Consider the following 16,469-nt stretch of genomic DNA (forward strand, 5'->3'; position numbering starts at 1 on the left):
ACGATAGAGTAATGTTAAGGCCATCAGTTTTAATTATTTCTCATTCAATTCTGATAAATAATGTTGGGGTTTTTTTTGTCAAGTTTGAATAGCAGAAGGCTATGGAAGAGCATCGTGTTGTGGGTAACCTAGCACTTTTTTGGTTACTGTTACTGTGGGTTGTCTGCCATCAGTGGGCTCCATTCCATTTCAAATTGCCACTGTTCTGCAGCAACCCGAGTCCAAACACCACTATCTCTGTTAAGAGAAGCCAATTTATACTCTGTGACTGTAAAATGTGAAGTTTATCATTTAATTTGTATTTCCAAGAATAAGTGGCTGAGGATATTTAATATGAAATCATCTTTCTTAAAACATAGAGTCTTCCTCAATTAATATTGAGCCACGTCATCCAATAAAGCTTGTGTGTGTGTGTGTGTGCATCGAATCTTGTACCATGGCCATATAAACGGGATAAAGATGGTGTTATCAAACTGGACTTTGAATTTCACATTCCTTAATCCTTGCACTTGTCACTTTCATATATTTCATCTGGACTTTAGATTGTGCATGCATTCAACCTCTACTGTTACATAATTTAGTTGTTTATGCACATTTTAATCTTTGCTCTTGTCACCTTCATTTATTTCATACACCCTATTTCTTTGTCCATAGTGCAGTCCATATTTCCTTTGTACAGTCAATATTTAAAGTTTTATATCCCATTTCAAAATTGTTACTATTCCCTTCTGTAAATAGATTTTAAAATTTCAATGTATTTTTTATATTACTTTGTTTATTTCATTATTGTTATTATTACCTTACTTTCGTCAATTTTTATTCTTCTGTGTTGCGTTTTTTTGGAGCAAACACCAAGACACATTCTTTGTATGCTTGCATTGGCAAATAAAAGGTTCTGATTTAATGGGCTATGTCATGCTGACATAACATCCCAAAACCAAGAAACATAAAGATACAAAAAATATCCAGGGCTGGGTAAATAGTAGCTTATGCATGAATGAGAACGGGTTGGAATGGGTTAACCCAAGCACTTCATGCCTTCCTCCAAGCCCGTAGTATTGCCCTAGATTGTGTTACCACCCCCTTAAACTCCTCAGTGTACTCTCAATTCAGTAATTACAACGTCCAATTCTAGGAAAAATACTAAAAATTTTTACTACAATTCCCTAGAGCCACGCCATGCAGCTTGATGCAAATCAGCACCACAGTTGTAGTTCTTCTGGTGTGGTTATAAATAGGGTCACAAAAAAATATATCTACTGAATATATCAAATATCTAGTACAGTTGAACTAGTATTTACACTGCAACTGGATGATCTATGTTAAGAAAAAGTAAAGATGTTAGTTGTAAAGTAAAGATTTCAGATATTTTAGCCAAAACAGCAGTCAAACATGCCAAGTCCACCCATAACACAATGCGCGTCCCTAGCCCTCCACTATCCAAAACTGACAAAAAAAACTTTATTTCTCAGAATCAAAGACAATCAAAATGATGGCCTTAATATTAATATATTCTATTGTTGAATTATCAAGGACACTTTCGTGTTTTTGTGTTGAGAAATGTTAAAGAAAAAGAAAACCTGGCAGTGAGGAAATACTTCTGGGCAGCAGGTCCTTTGGTCTGCCCACTGACTGATGCTCACAGCGTCTTATAGCCCGGGGGTCGGGTTAATATTGAAATGAATGGACGGCCAGAGCAGTTGCTCTGAGTGTCTAATAACATGAGTGGGTTTACATTGGAGTTAGTTGAAAGCCTGGTGCGTCTCATACAGATGCTAAATGGTGTCTTGTGCGTCAGTGTCAGATGCCAAGGGCCGTGACAAAAGCGTTGGTATTTGACACCCTGGGAATGAGAATGGGTTGGCATACCATTGGCCAGTTTTCGATCTTTAGTGAGATGACAAAATGTAAATGTATATGTAAGTCCTGCAGTCCAAATCGGCAAACAAATGTAGCAGTCATGCAGTAAGACCCTGAGGCAGCTGTTTCCAACAACTACTGAAATGTAGAAACTGCTGTGGTGAAATATGTCTTTCCTCAGGCTGTGAGACTCCTCAATTCCTCCTCCGCACTCCAATATCAAAAATAGTTTTATTTTTACGACTTATTATTTATTAACCCTTTATATAATTTTTGTTTTTGTGAGTAGCATAAAGGGACTACAATCCACATTTCATTACACAAATTTGTGTTGTAAAATGATAATAATAAATGAATCTTGAGAATCTTGAGGTCTGGACAACTTGTGAATTTCGTCCGTACCAAAGAGAAAATTCTAAGTACAAAAAAATTGGTGAATGATATCAATTCTCTTAAAATACTGGTACATGCAACTTAAGAACTACTTTTTTTCATATGAGTGGTTCTTGCATGAGGCGCAATATTCAAAAGACATCATTTGCTAGAGGCATGATGAAGTAAATGTCAGAAATGTAACTGTATAGTTAAAGGATGGCAAGCCATGTTAAGCCAATACTGAACAGTATTTCAACAAGTCAACAAACATCCCAAATCCAGTATATAACTAATCAAAAACTGTTAGAGAGTGCCTCTTAAGAGGAGGGGTTTACAAAAAAGGCCCAGTTGGGCAACACTACTTGGGCTACTTTGGACTTTTTTGGGCTACTTTAATTTTTATTAAATTGGGTGGGTAAAATTAGTCTTGGATGGGTTGTAAGATATTGCTCAACTTTTTACCATTTAGGCACTTTCCACCAATGAAAAGTGAGGCTAAATTCCAATAGATTTGTCCCTCTACTCATCTGAGTAGATCGAGACTGACAGTGGGCTGAGTTCAGTAGGTTGATGCCACTATGATTTAGAAGAACATTAATTTTTTTTGCAGCCTGACTTAATTCAGGCTGCAAAAAGTTCATCCACAATGGGCAATTCTGATTAAACAATTACTCCCACTCAGACCATGATTTTCACAATGTTAGTGGGTTCAGCCAGACCTGTCTGCTGCACTGGCAAGGGCAGGTCCTTATGTTTTGTAAAACTGATTTTTCACTCACATTAATTGGACATTCAGCCCTACTGCCATCACTGCTGACATTCTGGCATCCTCTACTGTCTTGTTTAGTAATAGCCTGTACTTGTACTTTGTATGTATTGTACTTATATTTCTTCTGTGTGATTAGATTTTTTTACACAGTTGGGTATGGTGTGTTTGTTAAAGAGAAGAAAAATGAATCAGTGAAATTATTCTATTCTGTACTTGGCATGCAGGCAGCAGCTCCTCTGGGTTCACCACTGCAGCACCTCCCAGCACAGGTCTTGGTGTGGAAGCTGCTGACATTGCTGTGGTTGTCGTCTACTTAATCTTTGTGATGGTGGTTGGAATCTGGGTAAGAACTGAAAGTGGCTCAAATCATTTTACATGAACACCTTAAAAATATCTTAAGACCTATGTCAGTATCTCAGGTGAACAGGTGTGTGCGATATTGTGTAAATACCCATGTGAGCATACACTTAATTCAAATTTAACCAATAAATGTTTTTTGATTCCACAAATGTTAATTAAAAAGAAAACAGTTACTAAAAATTATGGGATTGCACATGGGTAATACATATGGTTTCCTCTTATAAAAAGTATGTGTTATGTTGGTCTCATACATTTTTCCCTGATTTAAGTCAGGCCAAATGCTATGAAAGTATTCTAAAACATGCTGAGAGGAAATATGCTAAACCATGGATACTAAAATATCTGACAAAGAGCCAATTTGGGCTCAAAAAGTTTATTTCATGTGAAAAATAAGTGATACTGATATTGTTTCAAGTCCTCTTTGTAATTGCAAATTTCTTTACATGCTAAACATGTTGATTGCCATTATTTCTGCATTGTTAGGTGCTAAGTATAGGTACTTGCTTGCTTTTGGCTCTTATTCTTTAATGAATCAGTATGTTTTTAGGTACAGCCATTATGATTGTCTTTTTCCATTTACCTGAAAGGTGTCCAAGTACAGTACGTATGAAGAACATTATCTGCGGTTAAGTTTAGCCTGTTAAGAACATAGCAATTCTGGGAGCTCATCCCAAGTCACCAGGAAATTACTTATATTTGTGTCACAGGTGGTCAGTGACAAATCTTGACCAAGGGCCCCCCGTACATTCATAATACAAATTATTTAATATATATTTTTATATTTGCGTTACCTGTTACAAAATCGTAATTTATTTCAAATTTATTTATTTATTTGCTTTAGTGGATGACATGGCTCAATATTAATTGAGGGAGATTAAGTGAGCAGCTTCCCATTTTACTATCACAGGCTATAAAATGCCTTTTGTTAAACAGAGATAGTGGCGTTTATATTCAGATAGTTGTGATTTTGGCTGACCGGCAGCAATTTAAAATGGAATGAAGCCCACCCACGGCAAACAACCCAAAGTAGGGATAACCCAAAACATAGGACAACCCAAAAACTATCTATGTCTGTTTGTAATACATCTAGGGTTCCTCATTTTGACATTTTTTTGTGATACAATGACATTTCTTTTTAAATCGTGACTTAAGCAAAATCCTTAGTCAAATAATTGTGTATTAATTGCTTTCACATGGAACTAATAATAGCCAATTAAAATAACAACAACAATAACGACAGTAATAATGTTTAGAATGCAATATGCACACAGTAACCAACCTTTTCTGGTTATGTCAGGATACTGCATGCTTGGAAGCCCTTTTGACCCTCTGGCTCAGTTGACCTCACAGAGCACACAGGCTATAAACAACAAATTACAAACAATTTAACAGGCTGCCATCACGTTACTGGCAGTTGTGGGGCTGCACTTTTACTTCTTACATTTTGTTTCATAAGCAACATACTACATTTATCTGTATACCTGCAACATGAGAATCCACAGTCATTATACTTATATGATTTGTCTCTTTGTGTAACCGATAATTGTGTGTAAATAAACAAAAACAAGCAGTGTGATTGAATGATTTGTACATTTGACTTTACTTTTATTATTTATTACTATGAACTTTAATATTCCACTTTGCCTATATCATGGCTAGTTGTCAACAAAATACCATAGGCTATGTTACCAAATTAGAAACATAAGTATCAGCATATAAGGCGTTATGATCACTTTAATTATCGTTAAGGAAAGAAACCAGGCTGCAAAGATGCCCAGACACATAAGCATATCCAGTAGGCTTCTGACAGGGATGCATAGGCTACTATCTATACAACCCTGGAGATTCTTTATATCTTTATGATTCTTGATTTTGAGATTTATGTCAGCATGACATAGCCCATTCAATCAGATTTAGAATCTATTTCATTAGCCAATGCAAGCATACAAAGTCTGTGTCTTGATGTTTGCTCCCATAAACGCAACACAGAAAAATAAAAATAGACAAAAGTAAGGTAATAATAATAATGAAATAAACAAAGTAATATTAAAATTGAATTTAAATTTTGAAATCTATTTATAGAATGGAATAGCAATAGTTTTGAAATGAAATATAAAACTTTATATTAAATACTGACTGTACAAAGGAAATATGGACTGTGCTATGGACAAAGAAATGAAGTGTGTGAAATATATGAAGGTGACAAGAGCAAAAATTAAATGTGACATTTGCATAAATAATTTAATTATGTACCAGTGGAGGTTGACTGTAATGTACAATATGAAGTCCAGTTTGATGAAATATGTGAAGGTGCAGGGATTAAATGATAGATGTGAAATGTAAAGTCCAGTTTGATAACTGTCTTCATCCTGTTTACAAGACCATGGTACAAGATTTGATGCAATTTATTTCAAAGACAGGTTAGGGTTTGGGAAGGGCATTGTGTTGGACTTTGTGCATTCAACTACTGCTTTGGTTTGTCTTCCGTAGTTGGACTTTATTCCATTTCAAATTGCCACAGATCGGGCACAATCACCAATCCAAACGCCACTATCTCTGTTAACAAAAGGTGACTGTGATTGTAAAATGGGAAGTTGCCATATGCCTACATGAAATCATCATTCTTAAAACATAGAGTCTTCTCCAATTAATACTAAGCCACGTCATCCACTAAAGCACTCCGTTATGCGTGAGTGTGTGTGTGTGTGAAAGAGAGAGAGAGAAGCAGTGGAGTAACGCAAAGCAGACTAGCTTAAAATTGGAAATGAGGATCAGGAAAACACTTCCGGACGTCAGGTCCTAGGTTTTCCAATGGCTCTGAAGCTCACAGCGTTGTATAGCACCGTGGCCGGGTTAACATCAGAATCAATGGAAGGCTAGAGCAGTTTGTCTGAGCATCTTGCCACGGATGGCTCTACATTGGTCTACATTTTAGTTAAAAGCCTGGTGTGTTGCTATACAGACAAAATTGGTAATTGTGTCCTTTCTCCTTAAAATTCAGACTCTGCATGTATGCCTCTATGTGAATGTCAAGGTAATCGCCAGTAAGCGCAGCTGTCTTCAAACTAGCAGTTTTTTTCCACAGCCTATGAATCCATGAAATTTTGGTTACAGGCTACATGAAAAGCACACTCCCGACCACAGCTGCACGATTCACACACCCTTTAATGCTGAACTGAACCACCCACTGCACCACTACACCCCTGGGAATGGCTTGAGTCTCCTGGGTCCAGGGTCCATGTCTAAGCAGGTCCTTTCTTAGGTTAGATGTATTTAGTTATTGTAGATGCTCACTTTAAATGGCTAGTCATTTATCCTACAAAGACTGCTACTGTCACTACAGAGAAGCTATGTCAAAGTTTCAGTGTTTTTGGATTACCAAAAATGCTAGTGTCAGATAATGGAAGAGGGAAAATGGAAACAAGGAGACCAACCAAGAAGCTACTCAGTAATGTCCAGCACATTGTCATGTCAAGTACCACTTAAATGCAAGTAAAGTTCCACAAACTGAAGACAGAGTCTTCAGTCTTTATAGGTAGTCAGCACCGTGTCCACCTCTACTGGCGCCACTGAGGTGCTGGTTCTCTGCAATCTCTCTCTTAGTGCGAAGCCGCTAGTGCAAATCAATCAACATCACACACACAGACAAACCTCTGCCCACTGATAAAATAAACCCACACAATTAATCAGCATTTTTTAAATTTATTTTTATATAACTATAGAAACTACCATTAAAACACAGCCATGATCTGTGGGCTGAAAGAATCTTTAAATCTCTCCCTCTTCCTCTGTTGAAACAGCTGCTGAAGTTGTCACTATTTTATGCATAAATTAACCCTTTTTCTTAGAGGCGCCATCTGATTGGTTAGCTTTACTGTCACTCCAGATTGTAGCTTCATTTAGTTGTATTGGCAAGTGATTAGCAGCCACACATTTCTTTGTTCTCTATTTCTCTGTTTAGCGTCGCAAGGTTAGGCTAACCCATTGTTGCTAACCCATTGTTGCTAACTTCGGAGCTAACCCCCAAGCTGCAGCATTTATTAACTGACACACTGTAATCTGTCCTGTAAAAAAGACGAGAGAGAGAGTACCAGCAAGAGAAAGAGAGAGCAGCAGTGGTCAAGCAACCTAGAGAGTGAATGAAGAGAGGGAGCGCTGGTAGCGAGAATGCTGGTAAATCAGATCAAAACACGTTCTTTTCTTATTGTTTCGTTCAGCAGACAAATAAACACGCCCACACCCCCACACACCTCCACTCAACCCTGTGGCTGAACGCCACACCGCCTGATTGGTCTGAATATGACCTTTTATTGCTAACCTTTTCCTCTGTTCTGCTCACATTCACCGTCATTTTTCTGACACTCACTCTCTCACTTAACCACTCGCTCGCTTACGTACTGCCCTATTCCTTAAAAGGAGCTACACTACTTGCAGTTTCCCAGGAAACAACACAGAGGTTGACTCGCATTATCCAATTAATGGATATTTGGCGTTATTTTTGGCATTGCCTGGCAGCCCGCCAGGCCTATACTATTATGGGAGAAACACTGAGAAATATAAAATGTTTCTTTTAATTAGATTTTGATTTATCTTAGGCCCTATGTGAGGGCCTAAGGGCCCTGACAAACAGTCACTGCAGTTGGTTGATCCAATGTAGAAATGTGAACTTTACTTTCACTGTAAATGTGTGATATTGCAAATGATATTTTATCTGTTCTTTTTGTTTCTATATTGTTGTTTTTATCTTAATCTCTGTCTCTTCAGTCATCTGTGCAAACCAATCGCAGCACTGTGGGAGGTTACTTCTTAGCTGGACGCTCAATGACATGGTGGCCTGTGAGTAGCAAACTTCTGACTGGTGTACATGACAATATTTTGTTCTCAGTTCCATGTTAATGTGTATTGCTTTGTCAACATACTGTGCTGTCTGAATTCCTGTCCTGTGTTGCACATACTGTATAGTTAACCCAGCAAACATTGGTCAGCCAGTGATGTTGCCGAAAGTGGCTCTGGTCAGATGGCAAAAACCGCAACATTTACAAAAAATGAAATAATGAAAATCAAGTCAAATTGCTTTTTAGCAGATGTGAGCATATATTTATATATATATATATATATATATACACATATATATACACACACACACACATATATATATATATATATATGTGTGTGTGTGTGTACATATATATATATATATGTGTGTGTGTGTACATATATATATATATATATATATATATATATGTGTGTGTGTGTGTGTGTGTGTGTGTGTAAGTGTCAGTTTCTCCTTCTAATGAATAGTAGATTTGATCAAATTTTGGTTGAAAAACTGTTTTGACACAGGGTATTGTCCTTTCCACATTCAATAAAGGTCCAGCATGTTTTGTTCCCCAGCAATAAAAATAATGTATGCTATATTGATTTTTTTAAAAATCATACATTTCAGTATTCTATTTTTTGTGAATGTCATAATAAAAAATGTCATAACTAATTTCCTTGCAATATTAACCCTGTTAACCCCCCTCACAATCTCCCATCTTCTTGCATTGCTACCCAGCAATAATGTAACTGTGCTTCGTAATTATTAAATAGCTCTTCTGTAATTAAAAAAAAAATTTCAGTAAAGACAAAGTTGTTACCCCCTTGTTCCTAAACCTGTCATCCTCATCCCCTGTACTTACATATTTGTCTCAGTGTAGGTACATAAACGTATTTTATTGATACGCATACATACTACATATTTACACTGTAATTTGCAGGCTGTAATCTAAAGCATCATCAAACATTCTAACATTCTATAAATTCAACTTTCTGAAATTTTCAAACAAAGGCAAGCACTCAATATTTTTAGTAAATTTAACCTTTTTGTCTTATTGTGTATCATCTGTATGTGTTTACAGATTGGAGCTTCTCTGATGTCCAGTAATGTTGGCAGTGGTCTGTTTATTGGTCTAGCGGGAACAGGAGCAGCAGGAGGCCTTGCTGTTGGGGGATTTGAATGGAATGTAAGAAATGCTGTCAAGGGCTATATGTGAGAGAAAAGGGGCAGCCTCCTCTTTCTCCTTCTTTACCATCTGCTCTTACCCACCTACAGCTCCCTCCTCTGGTTTCCACTAGGGATGTACAGAGAGGCTGGTATTCAGGGCCCAAGAACACCCACTGAATGATGTGAAGGCCCTATTGTATTTGAAGGAGTGATTATTAGGGCCTCAAGCACGTAGCAGTGCAAAGGCCCTATTGTATTTGAAGGAATTATTATTTTTTGTCAGAAAGAATTACATTTTTGAGGGCCTAAACGTGCTTGAAATCTTTGTACATGCATCAGAAGTGGTGGAAAATTTAATATTTTATAGGTCTTCGGCATGGGTGTGGCAAAATGACTTGAGGGGTCCCCTAGAAAATTTAAAATTTGAAACCCCCACCTTTAAATTTGATGTAGATGAATAAAATTTGGTAGGCACACATACCATGTCCAGACACACAAAAAAGCCTCTTGGAGCCATACCCTAAGTGCCACATGAAGTCGGCGATTTTGAGTTTACTGTGCAATTTTTGTGCAGTTTTCACAGCGTGTTTCAGAAGCAACAGAGAAGCGGCTCTCCACTCCGCTGCACTAAAGATACGCACCCCATCTACTTTTGATGGAAGCCACGTCAAGCTGCACAGAGCAGATAGAGCTGGGCATGAAGTCAGACACAGAAACAGAATTTTCAAAATAAAACTCGCTGTGCAGACTCCGTCAACAATAAACACAATTAAAACAGACAAATAAAGAAACCATTTAACTACGTAGGCTACTTAACCATAGTAGAAGCACAAACATCAAGGACAATGACAAAATCAACGAAAGCTGAGAAAGTTAACAAAATCAGTCAGTTTAGTTGCCCTGCTACTGCAGTAAGGTGCTTTACCAGCTTTGACTAGGCTGCCGTAGTTGCTGTAGTAGGAGTGCAACTGAATTTAAAAGGCGAATGGCTTCCCCGCAGTCAATATGCTCCGCTTCTGAAACACTCCCAGTAGGACAGGATGCCGTGCAGAGGACGGAGCAAAACTGTGTCGGAAGCGGAACACGGCACACATGTGCCCGGTGGGATCCCAGCGCAACATACTCCTCTTCGAAAATTAGCCCAAGCAACTTCAAATTTTGTCTGTGTCATCTAAAGACCTTTGCGATGAAAAGTTATCAAAATCTTGAGTTTTTATTGAACGCCCTTGATGTGCATTTGATGTTTTGCCATGAAACAGGAAGTTGTTGTAACTTGAATGTTCATTGTCCAATCTGAGTACCAACAGATTATTTGCATTCTCACGAACGCAAATAATCTTGCTTTTAATTTGACAAGCATACATTAGTCATTTCTTTTTGGCATTGTGGGTGTATGTGATGTGCTATTGTGTGTAGCTTTGTATTTTGTATTATGTGTCCTATGTGTTTTTTGCTTCGTACTGTTTATGGTGCTGTTATATGTTTTAATTGTGACCTACCAAAGGGACTGCAGATGAAAATTAGCTATAAGCTAACTCTGGTACAATACATGAAATGGAACATTTATGTTTAACACTGTACATGGTCCCAATAAATAATAAGTAAATAAACAGCAAGTACCGACAGCTACAGTAAGCCCAGAGGGGAAAACATATCAGCCAGACATCACCTGCACTGCTTAAAGCAAGCTAAACCGCTTTTGATCTCGGCACTGCTGCCTTCAGAGATTTCATAGGTGTCTTAGTGACCTCCCTCACTAATCACCTTGCACAGTCACTCAGTTTTTTAAGGATGGCCTGCTCTAGGCAGATGTACAGTTGTGCCATACACTCAGAGTTTGAGCTGCTCCAGTCAGCTGGCCGTTGATGCAGGGCCCCAAGCGCCAGCTGGAACATATACAAGAAGTCTTTTATCAACAAAGAATGACTGCATCAGGGAACACTTGTTATTATATAAGATTTGCTCTCTGGTATTATATGTACCTATCTGCTGCTACCTGCCCATTTGGGAGAAGCCAAAGAAAACTTTCCACTGAGGTGGACAGTAAAGTCAGTCTATTTATCTATCGTACTCAAGTTGAACTTTCAAATCTTCGGTACAGTACCATCAATTGAAACACCTTGGCTACACACAGGTATCTGCATTTAACTTATAATGTGATATCAGACAATACTGAAAATGTGTTGTAACTTGAGTGTTTGTGTGTTTGTCTAGGCAGCTTGGGTGCTGGTGGCTCTGGGCTGGATCTTTATCCCTGTCTACATCTCTGCTGGTGTGGTGACTATGCCTGAATACCTGGCCAAACGCTTTGGTGGCCAGAGGATACGCATATACATGTCTGTTCTGTCACTCATCCTCTACATCTTCACCAAAATATCTGTATGACACACACGCAAACACACACACTACCTATATTCATTTGGCACACTGTTTGGTCCAAAGCAACATACAAATGAGGTATTAACCAAGACAAAGTAAAAACACTTTTTGTGTGTGTTTGTGTATGCGTGTGTGTGTTACTCAGACAGATATCTTTTCAGGAGCATTGTTTATCCAGGTGTCGTTAGGCTGGGATCTCTATCTGTCCACAGGCATACTGCTGCTGGTCACTTCTGCTTACACTGTGGCAGGTGCGCACACACACACACACACACACACACACACACATCACCATATAATATTTCTAACATTTCTTGGCAGGGAAGATATCCTTAGATGGGGTCATCCAAATTGGGGGGAATCCTTGATGCTCTGGCCAACCGTGGCTGGGTGTATAAATAGATGGATGAGTGAGACTCAGGACTCAGAGACTGACAGTCATTACGTAACAATATAATGACAAAAATACAATAAACCCACTGTTGAGTAGCTACAATAAACGTACTGTATATCATAAGTAACTTTAGATATATTTTAAAAATGTTATTGACGTTAAGTGACTGAACCGTGCAGGTTCAGAAAAGGAGAGGGTTATACTTTTTTTTTCTTCTTGCTGAATGGAGGGCAGGGTTAATTTTTTGGAGAGCAAGAGAGGGTCTTAATTTTTTTCTCATTCTGAGAAATTGGATGAGAGGGTATTTTGCCCGTCATGCAAAGCCAGTAGTAGCACTGGTCAATGTCACAGCATCACCACATCAATCACACTTGTCACATTGAAAGTTCATTCTTGACCTTGGAATTGGTGATTTGACAACATAATCTAATCTCAAATGTCCATTTACCAGTGGAAGGTAACGTTTCAACCTCATGTTACTGTCCTCATCAGCAAATGGGAGATTGCTCAGTTATCATGGTAATGGTTCAGTTGTCATCATGTGACCTACTGTTGGATCAGTAGGATGATGTAGAACAAATGGTCCTATATTGGGGAGATGGAAGATGTTTTTGGAAAAATGTAGTATGCAGATTTTGAGTCAAGATTATTTTGTCAAATCCAAGTCAGTGTTTTAAAACAAATTCAAGTCAGTGTTTGTGTCCTCTCGAAATACCCAATGGTCAGTTATTTGTATAATGCTGCTTCATATAGCCTAGTTATCAAATAATTGACATAACGTGCACAATAATATATAATGTATAATGTGTGTTTTTGTGTCTCTGTATGTAGGTGGTTTAGCAGCAGTGATCTACACTGATGCACTCCAGACTTTGATCATGGTTGGGGGAGCCTTTGCCCTAATGTTCATAGGTATAACACACACGCACACACACACACACACACACATACACACACACACACACACACACACACAATGGGTGTGAGAAGAGTCATCAAAATACCATGTTTGCACACGCATATATGTTTGTCTGCCTCTTTATCTCTTTTCATCAACACAAATGTTGCCAACTTCTGTAATTACTGTGATGAGTTCTTTAATGAACGCAAGTTTTCCTCAATCCACAGGTGATCTCAACACACACACTTCATTATCTGTTCTCCCACACTGTTAACAAGTCACTTTAGAACTGCAAATATAGGGCTAACCTTGTACCTGAAACCAAACCAAAACCAAACCTTTCTCCTGCGAATTGGTGAGCAGAGTTAACCCGACAATGATGAACTTATTCAACAGTGCACTGTTTCGCACATCTGCCTGAAACAAACAGTCCTCTTTGTATCCCCAACACGCTGGGCCATGTGACATAGGTGTCATGTAAGTGGTCAGACTGAGGGACAGTCAGACTGATCTCATGAAGAGGCCATCAGGCTAATCTTTGCTCCTATTATTTAGAATCTGTGGGGGTAACAAAAACTTCTGGGCTTGAGGCCCATCAGCAGCCTCAGAGCTGGTGCCTATGCATATTTCAGTCTTTCACAGTGGTTATAACTGTTCATGTCACCATGTGTAAAAGCTACCTCAGGTGTGCTTAAAAGAGCTTCCAGGTCCCGGTCTGTTCCTGATTCGATTTGATTCGATTCCATTTTATTTATATAGCACCAAATCATAACAAAAGTTATCTCAGGGCACTTTTCACATAGGGCAGGTCTAGACCGTACTCTTTAATTCAGAGAGACCCAACAGTTCCCCCAGGAGCAAGCACTTGGCAACAGCAACAATGAAAAACTCCCCTTTAATGGGAAGAAACCTCAAGCAGAACCGGGCTCTAGGTGGGGGGCCATCTGCCTTAACCAGCAGAGAAAGAGAGAGGGAGGGGGAGAGGGGGGAGAGAGACACAGAGAAGCATAATAACAACAATAATAACTATAAAAATGATAATAAAAATAGAGATACGACTACTAATAACAATAGCAATAATAGCCGGAGAAGGTGTCAAGGCAGGATACCCATAGGACCATGCCATCATCCCTTGATGACCAGTTTTCCTGTGAGACGAGAAAGCACAAAACTCTAGGGAAGAAGCCAAGTTTGTAACATACATTAATGGTACATGAATGCATACAGATGGAGAGGAGGAGGAGAAGAGAGGAGCTCAGTGCATCACAGGAAGCACTCCCGGCGGTTTAGGCCTATAGTAGCATAACTAAGGGCTGGTGCAAGGCAAGCCTGGATCAGCCCTTAGTTATGCTGCTATAGGCCAATTATTGGGGAATCATTACATTATGATATGTATGAGAATCATATGTAGATAATAATACATAATTCAATTAGCCTAAATGATGCACTAGTCAAATAGCAAAGTGTTTTGGAGCTACAATAGTCAGGCTGCTGTTAAATTAGACCAGTATCAGCACCTTGGAAAGCAAGACTTTTGATTCTTTTTTTTAGCAGCCAATCAGTTAATAGAAATACACAATATAGATTGAAGGGCAGAATATACCCTGGAATTACTGCAGGAAAGGTGTCCTTATAGATTTTGTCAGATTTTAGGAGAATCCTTTATGCTAACAGATACAAAGGCCTGTAGGCTAATATTATACTGAGAAAAATATCATAAACTCACTGTTGAGTAGCTACAAAAAAATGTGACATAAAAATATCATCATAACTTTAGAAATATTTTATAAATATGATATTGGCGTTAATTGACTGAACCCTGTATGATCCAAGTGTATATGATATGATATTATACAGGGCTTAAAAAGATAGATCATGTACGTATGTTCCAGACAGGAAGTATTTGGACATTATACAGTTATACATTTTGCAAATGCCAACCAAATGCTTCAAAACTCATTGGATGACGTTTTATCATTCAGCAACATACAGCTAAGCAACCAAAGAGCTTCTCAGAGTGAAGTAGTGGGATATCCTGGCTGAGTCAGTCACCTGATCACAATTCAATTGAGCTGCATTCCACTTGCTGAAGACGCAAGAGTCAAAGGTGGTGGCAGTGAAAGCCTGGGAGACCATCATCAGGGAAGATACAAAGTGTCTGCTTATGTCTGTCATAGACTGCAAAGGATTTTCCACAAAATGTTGAATATGATGTTGTTTGAAGTCAAATAAAATCATTATCTGTCCAAGTATGTTGAACCCCTAAACTTTGAGCACTGTGTATTAATGGGCTGTTTCTCCCAAACTACATATAGGTCTTTCTATATTGATGTAAACCTACTTAAAGCTGAGAATTGGTACTTTGATGCAGTATCTATTATATTATTTCAAATTTAATGTGCTGAAGCACAGAGCCTAAAGAACAAAATATGTCTAACTGTCCAAATACTTATGTGGTATTTTGATGACTCCTCTCCCGTACACACACAAACACACAAACACACACACGCAAAGTCAATAAAGGCTCCAATATGCTGGAGACAGACCTTGTGGAAAGTACTAGTATTCCACTGATTTTCTGTCCTCTGTGTGGACTGAAAATGATGATGACCAGGGCTGTAGTGGAGGGTAAACAGCATTTACTCACCTCTTAAATTCTGAAATGGTGTTTACGCTGTACTCCTGAATTGACTTCCCTATGGCAGTTACTCTTGTAGATTCTAGGAACACTCCTTTTGTTCTACTGTAAACATTATATCCTTGTATGATACACTGAGGAGTGATCATCCAACCAATATTCGCTGGTGCTACGTGGGTGTTAAAACAAACAAACTCTGTATGCACTGAAACTAGCAGGCAGACTGGAGCCACTTTCATGGGACAGACAAATGAAGTTCAGAGGATGATATATGACATTAACTGAAATGTGCTTCATCAAATAATCTGCCATCTAATGCACTGCTGCTCTAATTTCAACTGAGGTACTGCAGTCGGCTAACTTCAGGATGTCAAACAGTCACTGACAGTCTTCATCAGAAATCTATAAAGGAAACAGAGGCTCTAAATCACTGAACTTTCCATCATCTGAAGCATTGTAGAACATACGCACTAAGATAAAAACAAACTCTAAAAGCGTTATTTCGGCATCGTTTCTGTCATCATGTTCCTGTTGCATTTCAAACTCTCAGCAAGTGCAACTCCGCACATGTGTTGCACATCTTTCGTGGCGAGTTTGGCGTATTCTCGCAGAGTGGGATGAGGATCTGCTCATATCAAACATGAAGGAGACAAAATTATGAAGATATATGACCCAATAACAAACCCTTTGTAACTTTTGTCAATCCAGATATAGTTCAATTATTGTAAAATTGTTGAAAACATACCATGCCCAATGATGTTTATTCTAAGTGGAAAGTTTTTGTATGAATGACTGACCAATGTTTGC

At 38.4% G+C, this 16,469-nt stretch overlaps 1 protein-coding gene across 1 annotated transcript in view; it reads left to right on the plus strand.

Annotated features, from left to right (window-relative positions):
- The window catches only part of slc5a9 (solute carrier family 5 member 9), a 59,787-nt gene that overhangs the window by 11,373 nt on the left and 31,945 nt on the right, over window positions 1-16,469 (plus strand). The window contains exons 4-9 of the mRNA XM_042417712.1: window positions 3,229-3,347; window positions 8,129-8,200; window positions 9,265-9,369; window positions 11,565-11,729; window positions 11,875-11,980; window positions 12,955-13,035. Of these exons, the coding sequence (XP_042273646.1) occupies window positions 3,330-3,347; window positions 8,129-8,200; window positions 9,265-9,369; window positions 11,565-11,729; window positions 11,875-11,980; window positions 12,955-13,035 (547 nt within the window). The 5' untranslated portion in view covers window positions 3,229-3,329. The remainder of the gene's footprint in view (window positions 1-3,228; window positions 3,348-8,128; window positions 8,201-9,264; window positions 9,370-11,564; window positions 11,730-11,874; window positions 11,981-12,954; window positions 13,036-16,469) is intronic.

The sequence above is a fragment of the Thunnus maccoyii genome, chromosome 7, assembly GCF_910596095.1.
Source record: "Thunnus maccoyii chromosome 7, fThuMac1.1, whole genome shotgun sequence".
In the NCBI taxonomy this organism is placed as follows: domain Eukaryota; kingdom Metazoa; phylum Chordata; class Actinopteri; order Scombriformes; family Scombridae; genus Thunnus; species Thunnus maccoyii.